The sequence below is a fragment of the Macaca mulatta genome, chromosome 10, assembly GCF_049350105.2.
Source record: "Macaca mulatta isolate MMU2019108-1 chromosome 10, T2T-MMU8v2.0, whole genome shotgun sequence".
NCBI lineage: Eukaryota > Metazoa > Chordata > Mammalia > Primates > Cercopithecidae > Macaca > Macaca mulatta.
The window spans coordinates 874,765-891,106 of record NC_133415.1 but is presented as its reverse complement, the minus strand read 5'-3'; the positions used below and the strand labels follow the sequence as shown (position 1 = coordinate 891,106).

The window sequence follows — 16,342 nt, the reverse complement described above, 5'->3', positions numbered from 1 at the left end:
TGGCTGCCGAGGCGGGTGGCGCCGGAGCCGGCCGTTTGGCTGAGTGGTGGACAGAGTCAAAGCCATTCCAAGGTCGACTTGAGAGGGCTTGGTTATGTGGGAGGGAGGGAGGGAGAAAGAAGGAACGGGCTAATGGCCGGGGTGATACCACTGGCAGAGGTGTGGAAGAGTGGGAGAAGCTAGCTTGGAAGGTTAACTTTGATTTTGAACACCTTGTGTTTGAGAATCCTGACAAACCTGAGACCCCCTGAATTTTCTCTCAGGGATTCTGATTCTTAACAGCCTGATTGCAGAGGAGGAAAAATGGCTGGAGTTGAGCCAGACAGTTCTGGGCAAGGAGTGAGCATTCGCCTGTTTATTGAGGAGGCTGCTGCCTGGGCCACACTGCCTCCCCCCGCTGCCAGGTTCCTGCCCCGTTGAACCTGGTTTTCTGGCCATCCCTTTCCACCTGCGAGCTGCTCTTCACACTTCCATTTGCTTATACAGCCCAGAGCCGATTTCTGTTACAGCACCCCGGAGAAACATGAGTCAGGAATAATTTCTTTTTTTTTTTTGAGACAGAGTCTCACTCTGTTGCCCAGGCTGGAGTGCATTGGCACAGTCTCGGCACACTGCAACCTCCACCTCCTGGGCTCAAGTGATTCTGCTGCCTCAACCTCCCGAGTAGCTGGGATTACAGGCGCCTGCCACCACGCCCGGCTAATACTTGTATTTTTAGTAGAGAGGGGGTTTCAGCATGTTGGCCAAGCTGGTCTCGAACTCCTGACCTCAGGTGATCCGCCCGCCTCGGCCTCCCAAAGTACTGGGATTACAGGTGTGAGCCACTGTGCCCGGCCCGAATCAGGAATAATTCTGATGGCTAATGAAGACAGCTTCCGGGAGAGTAGGAGAAAGGGCACAGGATTCCAGGCAGAAGGCCCATCTAGGGCAAAGGTGAGGGTGTGGCTCAGGCTGCCTCCTTTGGGGAATGGCGAGTGTGTTCTGAGCTCAAGGTTCTTGGTAAGGGACAGAGAAGACTCAGGAAAGATCAGTTGAGCTGGAATGTGCGGGCTCTTGAATACCCCGCTCAGGAGCTGGAGGTGGGCTACCCTGCAGACTCCAGGCCATGAAGGCATGGGCTCTTGGGAAGCCCGGGAAGATGTCAGGCTGGTCTTTCCATGCCCTTGTGTATCTGAGACCAACTGTCACTAAATGTTTCCCTTACACCCTGGACACACAGCTAGACTCTACTTCTCAGGTTCTCTTGAAATACAAGTCTTGGCCAAGAGTGTGGAGGGAAATGCTGTGTATCACTTTGAGGTTGAGGCCATCAAAGCCTCCCACAAGTGGCCCTTTCTCTCCCCATGTACTTATGATGTTGATGCTCAAGGCAGCTTGAGAACTACCTGCTGAAGGCAGGGTCTCTGTCGCCAAAGGTCCTTGATTCAACAGTATGGAGCAGAGCTCTCATCTCAGCCAACTGGATTTTATCTGACCAACAGTCCAACATCTATTGGGTTGATCCATGAGGTTTCAGGATTTTTTTTTTTTTTTTGAGACGGAGTCTCGCTCTGCCGCCCAGGCTGGAGTGCAGTGGCCGGATCTCAGCTCACTGCAAGCTCCGCCTCCCGGGTTCACGCCATTCTCCTGCCTTAGCCTCCTGAGTAGCTGGGACTACAGGCGCCCGCCACCGCGCCCGGCTAGTTTTTTGTATTTTTTAGTAGAGACGGGGTTTCACCGTGTTAGCCAGGATGGTCTCAATCTCCTGACCTCGTGATCCGCCCATCTCGGCCTCCCAAAGTGCTGGGATTACAGGCTTGAGCCACCGCGCCCGGCCTTTCAGGATTTATGTTATGGCTGCTAGCTTTTATTAATGCAGACCTGCAGACCTATGGGACACGAGGGAACTAACTGGGGTTTGGTGGGTTGTCACCAGAGGTTTATTTATTTATTTTTAAGACAGGGTGTCACTCTGTCACCTAGGCTGGAATGCAGTGGGTCAATCATGGCTCACGGCAGCCTCGATCTCTCAGGCTCAAGTAATCCTCCCAACTCAGCCTCCTGAGTAGCTGGAGCCAGAGGCAAGTGCCACCACACCTGGCTAAGTTTTTAAAAAAATTTTTGTAGAGATAGGGTCTCACTATGCTACCCAGGCTGGTCTTGAACTCCTGGGCTCAAGACCTCCCAAAGTACAGTGATACAGGTGTGAGCTACCATGCCTAGCAGTCACCAGAGGTGTTTTTGTTTGTTTGTTTGTTTGTTTTTTTGAGTCTCACTCTGTCGCCCAGGCTGGAGTGCAGTGGCCGGATCTCAGCTCACTGCAAGCTCCGCCTCCCGGGTTTACGCCATTCTTCTGCCTCAGCCTCCCGAGTAGCTGGGACTACAGGCACCCGCCACCTCGCCCGGCTAATTTTTTGTATTTTTTAGTAGAGACAGGGTTTCACCGTGTTAGCCAGGATGGTCTCGATCTCCTGACCTCGTGATCCGCCCGTCTCGGCCTCCCAAAGTGCTGGGATTACAAGCTTGAGCCACCGCACCCGGCCACACCAGAGGTTTATACCCTGGTTTACCACTGTTGTTCCTCATCTCACTATTTTAAGCCAGAACAAATCAGATAAAAGAACTTTAATGCAGAATTTTGATGTTAATTAAAAGCTAGCTTGTTGGAAACTCTGTTCACTGCTATCTCAGGAGGGGGTGAGCTGATATCCCCAGAAGCCTACCAAAATGCAGGCACTTTCTCAGGGGAGGCTTACTGGCACCCGAACAGGTAGAGGTCTCTGGAAATACTTTTGGAAGCTGAAGAACGCTCTGATATGGAATGTAACATTTTTAGGGCAGAGGTGTATTTTTTTTTTTTTTGAGATGGAGTCTCGCTCTGCCAGGCTGGAGTACAGTGGTGCCATCTCAGTTCACTGCAACCTCTGTCTCCCGGGTTCAAGCGATTGTCCTGCCTCAGCCTCCCGAGTAGCTGGGACTACAAGCGCCCGCCACCACGCCCGGCTAATTTTTTGTATTTTGTTTAATAGAGACGGGGTTTCACAGTGTTAGCCGGGATGGTCTCGATCTCCTGACCTCGTGATCTGCCCGTTTCGGCCTCCCAAAGTGCTGGGATTACGAGCGTGAGCCACCGCGCCCGGCCTATATTTATTTTTAAATTATTTATTTATTTATTTTATTTTTATTTTTATTTTTTTTGAGACGGAGTCTCACTCTGTCGCCCAGGCTGGAGTGCAGTGGCACGATCTCGGCTCACTGCAAGCTCTGCCTCCCGGGTTCCCGCCATTCTCCTGACTCAGCCTCCCGAGTAGCTGGGACTACAGGCGCCCGCAACCGCGCCCGGCTAATTTTTTGTATTTTTAGTAGAGATGGGGTTTCACCGTGGTCTCGATCTCCTGACTTTGTGATCCGCCCGCCTCGGCCTCCCAAAGTGCTGGGATTACAGGCGTGAGCCACCGCGCCTGGCTATTTATTGTTTTTTTTTTTTGAGACAGAGTCTCACTCTGTTGCCCAGGCTGGAGTGCAGTGGCACGATCTTGCCTCACTGCAAGCTCCGCCTCCTGGGTTCACGCCATTCTCCTGCCTCAGTCTCCCAAGTAACTGGGACTACAGGCGCCCGACACCATGCCCAGCTAATTTTTTGTATTTTTTGTAGAGACGGGGTTTCACCGTGTTAGGATGGTCTCGATCTCCTGACCTCGTGATCCACCTGCCTCGGCCTCCCAAAGTGCCCGGCCATAAGGGTACCATTTTTAATCTTTTTTTTTTTTTTTTTTGAGACGGAGTCTCGCTGTGTCACCCAGGCTGGAGTGCAGTGGCCGGATCTCAGCTCACTGCAAGCTCCGCCTCCCGGGTTTTACGCCATTCTCCTGCCTCAGCCTCCGAGGAGCTGGGACTACAGGCACCCGCCACCACGCCCGGCTAGTTTTTTGTATTTGTAGTAGAGACGGGGTTTCACCATGTTAGCCAGGGTGGTCTCGATCTCCTGACCTCGTGATCCACCCGCCTCGGCCTCCCAAAGTGCTGGGATTACAGGTTTGAGCCACCGCGCCCGGCCTTTAATCTTTTATATAACATTTTTACTGTATCTTTTCTATGTTTAGACAAGTTTAGATACACAAAGACTTCCCGTTGTACTACAGTGGCCTACAGTAGTCAGTAACATGCTGTAATGGCGTGTAACCGAGGAGCAACAGGGTGTGCAGTAGAGGCCAGGTCTGTAGCAGGCTGCACCATCTATGTTTGTGTAAACGCACTCTAGAATGTTTGCACAACAAAATCGCCTAATAATGCACTTCTCAGAATGTATCCCCTTCATTAAGCAACCCAGGCCTGCACTTGGTAAGTGGATTATTCCAAAAGCCTCTGGTTTCCTGCCAGCTGCTGTGTCCCCTGACCACACCTCCTCACCCAGCAGTGAATTCGACATGGGCAGGAATAGGACCTTGTTTACCACTGAATCCCCAGGACAGGGCCAAGTCTATGGTGAGTGTCCAGCAGACACTGGTCCCTGGCCGGGCACGGTGGCTCACGCCTGAAATCCTAGCACTTTGGAAAGTTGAGGTGGGAGGATCACTTAAGCTCAGGAGTTTGAGACCAGCCTGGGCGACACAGTGAGACCCCATCTCATGGAAAAAAAAAAAAGAAAAAACTAAAAACAGATGAAGACACTGGTTCCTAAATGAAGGCCCAGAACTGAATCTAACTGAACCACATTCACTTCTGGGTTCTTAGCACCTAAGATCTAGATTTAGTCAAGCACGCAGCAGTAATCGAGGGCCTACTTATACTTTTCGGAAAAATTATTTTTTATGGCCGGGCGCGGCGGCTCACGCCTGTAATCCCTGCATGTTGGGAGGCCGAGGCAGGTGGATCATCTGAGGTCAGGAGTTCGACACCAACCTGGCCAACATGATGAAACCCCGTCTCTACTAAAAATACAAAAAACTAGCCAGGCATCGTGGCCGGTGCCTGTAATCCCAGCTACTCAGGAAGCTGAGGCACGCGAATCACTTGAACCCGGGAGGCAGAGGTTGTAGTGAGTTGAGATCGTGCCGCTGCACTCCGGCCTGGGTGACAACAGCAAAACTCCGTCTCAAAAAAAAAGAAAAATTATTTTGCATTTACTCTTAAGATGATTTTAGTAGCCAAGCCAATCTCGATGAAGGAGCATCTGCTGCTACAGACCATCCTGTGTGCCCTCTCACAGACACCCCAAGACTTCAGGCCTGGGCCTGCAGCCCCTTTCCATGGTGAGAAGCAGCTGCGGGGCCCCTGCAGGGTTGTGCCTCAGCCAAGAGGGGTGCCTCACACATGTCCCTGCATGGGAGGAGGTGGGCTCACTCTCCAGCAGACAGACAAACAGAAATGGCCCCAGGGAACAGGTGAAGGTTCTGAAGCAAGAATTTATTCCAAGCAAACACGTGGGCATGGACAGCTATCTCAGAGCCTACGTCACTCAGCAGAGTCACACATTTCAAAGCAGGTCACACAAGTCCCTCATGAACAGTCTTCCAGCTTCAGCCCTTCTCTTGCCACCTCTGTGGTCTGAGCTGGGGGAGGGGGAGGGCCTCCTAGTTCCCAAACAAAACACAGGTACCTAAGGGCTGAGAGAAAATTACACAGCCTTATTTTTATTAGTATCTATCAAGAAAAAAAAAATCAAAATTCCCTTCCTGCTCCAACCCCACCTCCACCAACCGGGCCCTCGGGGAGCAGCGTCTGCCCAGTGAGGACCTGCTGCCAGAGCTGTCCTTGGAGCCTGGGCACCTGTGCATGGCCACCCCTCATGCCTGTGAGCCGCCACAGGTCCTTTCCTCCACAGTGTGGGGATGAAAGGGTGACTGGTATTTCTCCAACCTTCAGCTGTCGGTCTTGGGCACTTGGAAAAGATCAGCGAGGTCCAGCAGGGCTTGGCGGATGTGGTTTCCAAAGCGCTGGGCATTCTGTGGGAGCCAAGAGCTCAGATGCACCGTCATATATGCACCCACCCCACTGTCCCCACAAGCAAGGACGCCTCCCCGGCCAAAGACACCTGTGTTCCTGGGCAGCCCCAGGTGGCACCCTTCCTCAGGCCTGAGCTGGGGCCGAAGACTCACCGTCTCTGAGCTTGAGAACTTGCTGGAGATGTGGAAGAAGATCGTGTTCTCACCCGCGATCATGTAGGAAACTCCATAGCCATCATCTGCTACCTGAGGGCAACACGAAGGGTGAAGGAGAAGGGCAGAACTCAAACCCTGAAGATCCGAAAACCAAGCTGATGTGGAACTTGTTCTTCCCACAAGAGTTGCAGGAACGGGCCCCAGCCCTAGACACTGCATTTTTCCTGAGGACCACCCCCAGGAAACCGTGAAAACCAAAGAATGCTGCCCAGACCCCACCAAGGGATCTAGGACCCCCCAGTTTCCCTCAGGGGGCCTATACTCTAGATCATGCCGCCTCTCTCCAGAGGGTTCTCTAGCCTTCTGACAAACTAGCCCACGAGAAGGCTTCTGTGGGAGACAGCTGCACTCTCGGATAAGCAGACTTCAGAAGCACCCAGTGCACTGCTCAGTACCCTGGAAACAGCCCCAGGCACCGTCATGCTCCAGCAGGGAGGTATTTGGGATGGGTGGGTCGCAGGCACCTGGCTGCCTGAGTCCACAGCTAACATTCTGCTTCTGTGCAGGTCTGGGGTTATGCTCTCCTCTAAGCAAGGCTCTATGCAAGGTGCTCCTGCCTCTGGTCTGACCTCAGGGCCTGCACTTGCCACTGAAACCCTCAGGGCCCTGGTGTTGCCCACCCACCCCCTTCAGGGGCACTCACAGGGCCAAAGCCACCTCCAGCACCCAGGTGATTGGGGTGCTGCTCTGGATCAAACATGCGGATCTGGGATTGGGGGATCTGGCTGGTGGAGAGACGCCAGGGTTCCGAGAGCACCTGCAATGGAGGCCGCAGCCGGTCAGACGCCACACGCCCAAAGCACCTGTCCGACAGGTGGTGTCTGCGACGTACTCTGAGCCAGGCACGGTTCTGCTGAGGGTGCAGGAGCTCCCTGGCCACCACCCCGTGGTCCCCTTTGCACATGCCACATAAGGCTTGTGTGAGCTGCCCGGCCCCCACTCTGCTCTGCCTCTCCCCGCCACAGCCTCACTAATCTCAGTAGTGCTGTCACCACCTGACAGATCATACGTTTGTCTGTTCCCTGTCACAAGAACACCAACGACACGAAGAGGATGTTGCTCCCGCTGGGCCCAGGACCGCAGGCCCAGCTGGGGTGTGGGCAGGAAAGCTGGCCCAGCCCTCCAGGGAGCTTCAGGGGAGCCAGCCAGACAGAACACAGGCTGTGCTCCCTCATGAGATGGCCCAAGCCCTGGGTGTAGGAGGGCAGTGGGACAAAGGACACACCCAACAACGGTGCTGACCTCAGCGAGGAAAGGAGAGCTGACTCCCAGGTACTTGGAGACCAAGTAAAGGCAGAAGAGGTGCCTGTCGATCCCTGCCCCGGTCATGGCCAGGCGGTACATATTCTGGTGCTTCTTAGCAGCTTTCTGGAACAGATCTCGCAGGTCTGCTTTCTGTGGGGCAGAAGTAAAGGGGTGAAGAGTAGCCCTGACCCTCCAGGTAGACAGGAGGCAGACGACCGTGGCCCCCATGCGGGGCAGAGGACACTCACCGCATGGGACTTCTCCACCATAGCCTGCACAAAGGCTGTGGACTCGCTGGTACAGGAACGCACAGTCTCAGTCCGTCCCTCCCGGAACATTCTGGTCATTGAGGCCTCATAAGTCAGGCAGAACTTACCCCTGTCCTGGGATATACAGAGGGGTGAATCTGGCAGGCAGACCCTGGCACCGCCCTGCCCTCTCAGCAGCGGGAGGTGGGGCCCTACCCGGAAGTGCGCCAGCTGCAGTGCGATCTGCACAAAGGCGTCGGGGCTGGTCCGGCACTTCTTGATGAGGCCTTTGCCAAAGGGCAGGAACTGGAAGCAGTACAGCTCCACATCATCTGCCAGCGCCTTGGCCACCTGGTAGGAACTCTCGATGACCGCCTGGCACTGCCAAGACATGGGAAGGGTCAGCTGCAGGCAGGGCTCTCCAAGCAGGACTCTGGATCACATCCAGGAGGCATGAAGTTTAGCTGGTGGAAGAAGGGCACAGCCGGCCAAGACATGGGAAGGGTCAGCTGAGGGCAGGGCTCTCCAAGCAGGACTCTGGGTCACGTCTAGGAGGCATGACATTTAGCTGGTGGAGGAAGGGCACAGCTGGCCAAGACATCTTCAGGAGGAGGGTATGCAAAAGACAATCTGAGGGAGAATCAGCCCCCAGAGGCTGGGCTGAGCTTTGTGGGGAAGAGGGAAGTGCTGAAAATGCTCCAGGGGCCTGTGAGTGCCGCCCCCATCTCATGGCCTTCTCTAAACACAGATGGCCCCAGGGGCAGTGGGTGGTCTCTGTCCTCCCTGAAGCCAGTTTGGACTCTACGGGTATCCTGAGATGTGCCCTGTGCCTTCCCAAGGGCTGGGTCAGGCGGTGGGGCCAGCAGGGGAGGAGGAGGAGGAGGGGGACTCAGGCCTTGTTGGGGTTGTACCCGCCTGCTGCTTTGTGGTCTCACACCTGCTCTGGGAGCTTCCAACCCACCTGTTTTGGAATGTCCCACTGCAGCCGCGTAGGAGGTGGGAGCGCAGGGTTCGGTTTGCCCAAGCAGTGCCCAGTCTCCGTGTAGCCCAGGTGGAAGCTGTCTGTGCCCAGGACAAACTGCAGGGAGAGGATGAGGCTGAGAGGCTGGCCTCATCCCCTCCAGCCTGCCCTGCAGGTTCCCTCTGCAAGGCTATTACCTCCCAGAGGTGCCCAATGATGGGAGCATCTGCCCACGCATGCTCTGCATTGAGACCCAGCTGGCCATTCTTGAAGGAAATAAGAGTGAAGGATTTGTCAAACCACCTGCGGGGAGAGTAGACACATGAAGAACCAAAGCTGGGAATGTCCAGAGAAGCCTGACCTGCAACCCCAACCTTTAACCCTAACTCGGATGTTACCCTAACACTAACCCTAACACCAACCCTATTCTCTCTCTTCTCTCTCTCTTTTTTTAATTGAGATGGGGTCTTGCTCTGTTGCCCAGGCTGGAGTGCAGTGGTGTAATCTTGACTCCCTGTAACCACCTGGGTTCAAGGGATTCTCCTGCCTCAGCCTCCCGACTAGCTGGGATTACAGGTGCCTGCCACCACGCCCGGCTTCTAACCCTACTCTCTAACCCAAACCCTAACCTTTAATCCTAACCACTATCCCTACCTAACCACTAATCACAATCCTAACTACTTTTAAGAAAGGGTCTTGCTACATTGCCCAGGCTGGTCTTGAGCTCCTGTGCTCAAGTGATCCACCTGCCTCGGCCTCCCAAATTGCTAGGACCACAGGTGTGTGCCACCGCACCCAGCTCACAACCTACCTTTTATCTTCAATCCTCTAAACATAACCCTAACCTTTAACCCTAAGCTGTGACCTGTGGGGCGGGGGCAGCCGCACCTGTTGTAGCAGTTGCCATGTAGCAGGGCCTTGCCATAGAGGCTGAGGCTGGCCTCGTCTTCGGGGTCATAGCGGTAGGACTCCTCATCCAGGGCCACGAAGAAAGCGGCACGCTCGATGGCCTCCAAGGCAGCCTTGTTCTTTCCAGAGCTAAAGAAGGCCTGGCGTGCCTGCGCCCACTCCACCCTGCAGCACGGGGCAGGGTAAGCAGTGGGCACATGGACTTGGGATGAGGGTGCCTCCGAGGGCCTGGCTGGACCTGGAGATGGGGGTGGGGTGCCAGGCTGGACCTGGAGATTGGGGGGTGCCAGGCTGGACCTGGAGATGGGGGGGTATGTGCTAGACTGGGCCTGGAGGTGGGGGGTGCCAGGCTAGGCCTAGAGGTGGGGGTGTGTGTGCCAGGCTGGGCCTGGAGGTGGGGGGTACGTGCCAGGCTGGGCCTGGAGGTGGGGGTGTGTGTGCCAGGCTGGGCCTGGAGGTGGGGGGTACGTGCCAGGCTGGGCCTGGAGGTGGGGGGGTGTGTGCCAGGCTGGGCCTGGAGGTGGGGTGTGTGTGCCAGGCTGGGCCTGGAGGTGGGGGGTACGTGCCAGGCTGGGCCTGGAGGTGGGGGGTACGTGCCAGGCTGGGCCTGGAGGTGGGGGGTACGTGCCAGGCTGGGCCTGGAGGTGGGGGGTACGTGCCAGGCTGGGCCTGGAGGTGGGGGGGTATGTGCCAGGCTGGGCCTGGAGGTGGGGTGTGTGTGCCAGGCTGGGCCTGGAGGTGTGGGTGTGTATGCCAGGCTGGGCCTGGAGGTGGGGGTGTGTGTGCCAGGCTGGGCCTGGAGGTGGGGGTGTGTGTGCCAGGCTGGGCCTGGAGGTGGGGGGGTGTGTGCCAGGCTGGGCCTGGAGGTGGGGGTGCCAGGCTGTTTCGGAGGGTGTCCCCACCCTCTGCACATTCTCACCTAGCTGCCACCCGTCAGAGGGAGGTTATGCTGGCTGTCCTGCGGCCATTACCACCAGTGCCCCTCCCCTAGTTGTGCCTCCAGCCTCCAGTTCCAGGGTGGCAGGCAGGGCCATGCTCCTCTTCTCATGGAGCCCTGAACCTCAAGCTGAGGACAGTCCCTCCCCACAGCCTGATACCTTCCTCCTGCAGTGAGGGCTGCCAGCTTCTCCTCCCCAGGCTGAGGTGGGGAGGGGTCGTCCAGGATCCTCTGGAACTGCATCTCCAGATCCTGAGGCTTGAGCAGACGGGAGCCCTCATAGAGCCACAGCTTGAAGAAGCGTCCCTTGTGGTAGACAGCCACGTGCCGGCTGTCTGAGAGGTGCTGCAGCACATCTGTGACAGAGGCCACAGGCAAGCTGAGGCAGGACCCCGGCTACATCCTGGGAAGGGCCCACCTCCCATGCACTGGGTGTCCCTGGAGACCCTGCTTTGCTCAGCCTCTGCCTGGGCCTTCCTGCCCCCCGGATGGGATCCGAGTGTCCTAAACCAGGCCCTGTGCTGGTGCTTCCGCTACCTCCCATATAACACCAACAACAATCCTATGAAGTATTTCACAGAAGAGGAAACGCACTAGGAGATTGTGCAAACCGCCTAAGGATACAGCGTCAGAAGCAGGGAAGGCTGCTGCCTCTGCCAGACCCCTGGGTGCGCCTCTCCCCTCCTCTGCTGGCCCCATGGTGGTGCCCGGCCTGTCCTAAGCTTTGGGCTGCAGCAGGATTCCCTTCACCACGCACAGTGAGCCCCGGAGGTGCGGGGGCTCTGCTCTGGGCCCCATGGGGTCCCTGAACCAGCATCATGCCTGTAAATAACAGATGTCTAGTATCTGTCACAATTGACTACTATTCACAGTTTCAGGACCCTGAGACACTGGGGACGCTTGGTGATGAGCAGGCAGGAGGGCAGCGAGCCAGCCAGTGGCCCACAGGGAGCAGGGAGGGCTCAGTTACCTGTCTCCTTGCCCGGGACCCGAGTGGTGTTGAACATCCTCTCCATCTGATAGGAGCACATGGGCACTATGCCTAGTGCCATCACCTGGGGGAAGGCCCAGCATGGCTCAGACTTAGGTCTCCTCTCCCATCCCACCTTCAACCCTGACACAACTCACAGGCTTGATTTCTTCACGGTCCAGTTTACGGCGATACATGATCATGGCATGGATGATGTTTCCCAGGCGGGCTGCCTGCACGTCTGTATTCTTGATGAGCACAAGGTCCTACAGAGAAAGCAGAGCCCGCGGGGTGGGGGCCTCTGTGTGGGTGTCACCTGGGTCTTGCTGACCCAAGGACCAGTCTATTTGGGGGCCTGAGGTGTTCTGTCTCCCTCCTCCGGTCCGTCCTGCACATGCTGCCAGGGTGAGCCTCCAGAAATGCACAGCTGGTCACAGTAACCCTCTGCTCCAGCTTCAGCTGGGGCTGCTTTTTCAATTCTTTATTTTTTAGAGTTAGGTTCTTGCTCTGTCACCCAGGCTGGAGTGCAGTGGGGCAAGCATGGCTCACTGCAGCCTCAAATTTCTGGCCCTAAGTCATCCTCCTGCCTCAGCCTCCTGAGTTGCAGGGATTAGAGTCATGCACCACCATGCCTGACTCTGAGCTGCCTTTTTATTTATTTATTTATTTATTTTTATTTATTTTATTTTTTTGAGACGGAGTCTCGCTCTGTTGCCCAGACTGGAGTGCAGGGGCACAATCTCACCTCACTGCAAGCTCCACCTCCCGGGTTCACGCCATTCTCCTGCCTCAGTCTCCCAAGTAGCTGGGACTACAGGCACCCACCACCATGCCCAGCTAATTTTTTGTATTTTTAGTAGAGACGGGGTTTCACCGTGTTAGCCAGGATGGTCTCGATCTCCTGACCTCGTGATCTGCCCGTCTCGGCCTCCCAAAGTGCTGGGATTACAGGCTTGAGCCACCGCGCCCGGCCTATATTTATTTTTAAATTTTTATTTATTGGTTTTTTTTTTTGAGACAGAGTCTCGCTCTGTCGCCCAGGCTGGAGTGCAGTGGCACGATCTCACCTCACTGCAAGCTCCGCCTCCCGGGTTCATGCCATTCTCCTGCCTCAGTCTCCCAAGTAGCTGGGACTACAGGCACCCACCACCATGCCCAGCTAATTTTTTGTATTTTTAGTAGAGACGGGGTTTCGCTGTGTTAGGATGGTCTTGATCCCCTGACCTCGTGATCCACCTGCCTCGGCCTCCCAAAGTGCTGGGATTACAGGAGTGAGCCACTGCATCCAGCCTGAGCTGCCTTTTTATAACCTGTTTTATGTGCTTGTATTCTACTTATTTTGCTTTGATAAAGGGGTTCTACCGCTAAAAAGCAGTTTAAAACCTCTGGTATGGACAAGTTGTGTGTAAGTTCCTGGAAGGACAGCTTATGGAGGAGAATTCTGATAGACTCTGGCAAGTCAAGTGTGCTTTGGACAGTGGGAAAGGAGAGAAGAGGCGTGCCATACAGCCCGGGTGGCTGGGAGACCCAGAGACTCAGAAGGGCCAGTTACATGGGGCAGAGGCAGACTGTGACCTCCTGAGCTCTAAAAGCAGCAGCCTGGCCTTCATTCTGCTGTCCGGCTCTGCAGAGGGACACAAAGCAAGACGTGTTCTAGACAACTTCCCGGTTATGGTGTCAGGGCAGCTGGGAACCCATGGCCAGGAGGCCAGTGAGGAAACCAAGGAAAGAGGTGACAGCCTGAGCTGGGTAGGGGCAGTGACCCTGGGACTCTGAGAGAGGCGGTGGCAGGCTGGGGGTCACCACTCTCCTCATCCTCAGGATCTCCACTGCCCCAAAGCTGCTTCTGGACTCTTCTAGGATCTCCTCTCCCTCTGCCCTTTCGCTCAGGCCTCACTCCATAACCCCCACTTGCCCACGGAAGCTGCTACCAGAGCTCCGGGCTATCCTCCAGGTCCTCTGCCTTGGAGCTGGGACAGAGCGAGGAGGTGCGGGGGCCTGGGGGCTCCAGTTCATACCATGACATAGTAGTTGCTGTTCACCATGAGAGGGCTCCTGCCTCGAAGGTAGATGTACTCTTCCCACCAGTCACTCACCTGTGGGCAGGTGGAAGGTTAGAGCTGGGGCAGGGGCAGCCAGGACACGTGGCAGGTGACAGTGAGCCCGGGGCACAAACTTACATAGTTACTCGCCCACCATGACTTGAGCACCAGGTATTTCTGCAGCCTGGGGGCAGTCTTGTTCTGGAATTCTTTGGCCAGCATCTCCATGCGGTAATATTCCTCATCATCCAACAAGGGGCGCACAGACTCTAGGTACTGTCCAGCCAGTTATCATCACCGTGGGGTCAGATGGCGAGGGCTGCCTCTATCTTAATCCTCTTCCCACCTCTTCCTCCTCACCCGGCCCCATTATTCTCAAGCCCTTAAGGCCACTCTTTGCACAGAACCTTATATTTGGAAACATCTCCTGAATCCAGCCTCCCCTGCCCACTGGGATGCCCAAGCGAGGCCCTCACCCGCTGAATTGTGGCTGACACCCTGGGCACAGGAAGCTTGGGCAGAGATGTCTGGAAGCTGTAGAGCATGGGGTGCCGGCTGGATAGAAGGCGGACACACATCTGGGGGTACAGAGCAGAGTGCTGGGGTGGGAGCCAGTGGCAAGAACGGAAACCAACCAGCAACTCCCTGATACCCTCAGAACCATCCCAGCCCCTCCAGGACAAACCACACAACAGGCACCAGTGCCCTGTCTGCCTCTCCCTTCTAGCTCAGAACCCTAAAGGAGCCCAAAGCGTCTCAATCCAGGTGCCTGAACCCCTCCACTGACTGCTGCTCACAGCCCAGATCCTGGTCAAGTTGCTGGTCTTGCCATGCATCTCAAACATCCACCCATGGTAGGAGAGAAGCAGCTTCAGGGTTTGGCGGAAGAAGAAGATGCCCGTCACCCAGACGCCCGTGGAGAAGATGGCCATGCTGAGAAGTGCCCGGGTCTGCGGGGTCTGGTAGGGGCCACACCTACTGGAGAGGGGGCAAAGGCTGCAGGGGGTCCTCCTGAGGCCAGCCTCGGGTGGCTGTGAACTGTCTCAGGGGAGACATCAAGAGGAAGAACCTCCCTGGGCACACTCATGCCTGACTGCAACAAATAAGAGTTGATATAGGACTAAGACAATGGTTGTCATAGGGGAGGGCTGCCCTGTGACTGCCAATGGCTATTGTCCTGTATCTGCCCAGCTCAGAACCTCAGGCTTGGGAGCTGGGCCCAGCCCTCCCTGGTGACACCTGTGCCCTTCCAGTTTCACTCCTTACCCCTGAGGGAGGCATCTCTGGATGCAACCGACCAGCCCCAAGGAGACGTCCACGTTGCAGAAGGAGGAACCCACTGTTGCCATGACGACGACCAGCCAGCTGGTGGGGCTGCCAGGGTACACGCCCCTGAGGATGCCATTCTGCGGGCAGAAACAGGCGCCCTTATGGAGCCAGAGGGCGTGAGGTTAGCCTGCCTGTGAAGTCTTGGAAACCGGCTCCTGGTCTTGGCCTGGACGGCGTTCTCTCCTGATGCCCTGCTGTGCTCCTTCCTCCTCCACACCCACAGCTCCCTGTGTCGGACCACATCCTGTGCACCCCTCTGGCGTCTGCACTTCCAGAACCTGTACCGGGCGGAACTGCCAGCCAAGGAGGCAGTGAGGGACCCTAACAAAGCGGTTAACAGCCGACAGCCGGCCTCTGCCCCCGCTGTGAGAGCTCCGTTCTGCACCTGCTGGGAGAAGCACCTGTGCGCACCTTGATGCGGATCAGGCGTTTCTTCCAGGAGTTGATCCCAGACAGGTAGACATGTTTCAGGGCCTCCCGACTGAGCCGGAAGTCGACCCCCTCTGGGGTCACCGTGAACTGGAAGGCCACGGCCTGGTGCGCTTCCGCCATCCTGGGGGTTGGTCGGCACCTAGGACGGGGGCAGGTGGGTGCGCGGGCGCGCTTAGGCCGGCCCCGCGCCAGCTGCGCCGAGAAGCCCCCAGCCAGTCCGCGACCCCTCGCACCCCCCACCCCGCGACTAGCGGCTGCCCCCGGCCCGCGCCCCCCGCCAGGCCAACCGCCGCCAAATCCTCGCGCCAGCCTTCCGGGTGGGCACAGCCACTGTGGCGCAGGGGGTTTGGGCCTTGAAGGCTGCAGGAACCCGAAGGACGGTGAAGTGCAGCCTGGAGTAGGGGGCGTCAGCGAGGGCGCGGGCGGGGAAGAGAAGCGCCCCTGGAAGCGGACTGGCCTGGACAGAGGCAGGGTTCAGGCACCCGCCCTTCCCCGCCCGACCGCGCGGGCCCCAGCGCCATCCTCGCCCCTGTGCAGGGCTGGGGGCCCAGACCCCCGCGGGCCACCCTGCGCCGGCCCCTACTCACAGCTCAGGTCCGCTCCTGTCCGCGCGTGGGGCCAGCCACTCTGGCCCGTGTCCCCACGTCCTTCAGGCCTAGCCACCCTCGCCCCGCCCTCACCAGGAACCTGACACCTACTCCCAAATCGGGGTCCGGAAAAACGTGGGGCGGGAACCAGACCACCCGCCTTCCGCGGTGGGAATTGCAGGGCGGGGCTGGGTTTCTGCGCCGTGAAGGTTGCTCAAAGGTCTGGGAGCCTGGGGGGCCCCAGAGAGTCTCGTGAGGATGGTGGCATTAGAGCTAAAAATAGCCAAATGTAGGGAAAAGGTCACCGATGTGTCAGCTGTGCCTGTTCTGGGATCGCTGGTGCTCTGGGCGGCATCCCCACCTCAGGGTCGTCTTCATACCCCCATCACTCTCCTTCTCCTCCCCAAGTCCTAGTATTCACTATTCTAAGCTGGAGCCAGGGGAGTGGGGAGGGAGGGGGGACCCCCACTGGCAGCATGAACCCTAACCACTTTCAAGCCCACGGCACTGAAGAGCCCCTCTGTGTGTACTGCTTGGTTTGG

At 56.9% G+C, this 16,342-nt stretch overlaps 1 protein-coding gene across 6 annotated transcripts; it reads right to left on the bottom strand.

Moving 5' to 3' along the window:
• Nucleotides 1-5,364: 5,364 nt before the first annotated feature.
• CPT1B (carnitine palmitoyltransferase 1B) lies at nucleotides 5,365-16,155 on the bottom strand. 6 transcript variants are annotated; one of them, XM_077949035.1, is made up of 20 exons: nucleotides 15,912-16,155; nucleotides 15,193-15,352; nucleotides 14,719-14,858; nucleotides 14,250-14,430; nucleotides 13,929-14,030; nucleotides 13,591-13,728; nucleotides 13,429-13,506; nucleotides 11,569-11,676; nucleotides 11,411-11,495; nucleotides 10,601-10,796; nucleotides 9,483-9,668; nucleotides 8,792-8,897; nucleotides 8,595-8,711; nucleotides 7,850-8,014; nucleotides 7,634-7,768; nucleotides 7,383-7,535; nucleotides 6,784-6,897; nucleotides 6,078-6,170; nucleotides 5,839-5,924; nucleotides 5,365-5,585 (listed from the first exon to the last, which is right to left on the bottom strand). In XM_077949035.1, exons 2-19 carry the CDS (start codon nucleotides 15,331-15,333, stop codon nucleotides 5,841-5,843), a joined length of 2,322 nt encoding a protein of 773 aa, XP_077805161.1. In that variant the 5' UTR covers nucleotides 15,334-15,352; nucleotides 15,912-16,155; the 3' UTR covers nucleotides 5,365-5,585; nucleotides 5,839-5,840.
• Nucleotides 16,156-16,342: the final 187 nt, after the last annotated feature.

Bases quoted from the DNA above. Each gene is read 5' to 3' on its own strand.
- CPT1B (XM_077949035.1), bottom strand. From the start codon at position 15,333: ATGGCGGAAGCGCACCAGGCCGTGGCCTTCCAGTTCACGGTGACCCCA. The intron at 13,729-13,928 runs GTGAGGGCCTCG...CTGGCTGGACAG, and splicing joins TGTCAGCCACAATTCAGCGG to TACCTAGAGTCTGTGCGCCC. The intron at 8,898-9,482 runs GTGCGGCTGCCC...CTCTCCCCGCAG, and splicing joins CATGGCAACTGCTACAACAG to GTGGTTTGACAAATCCTTCA.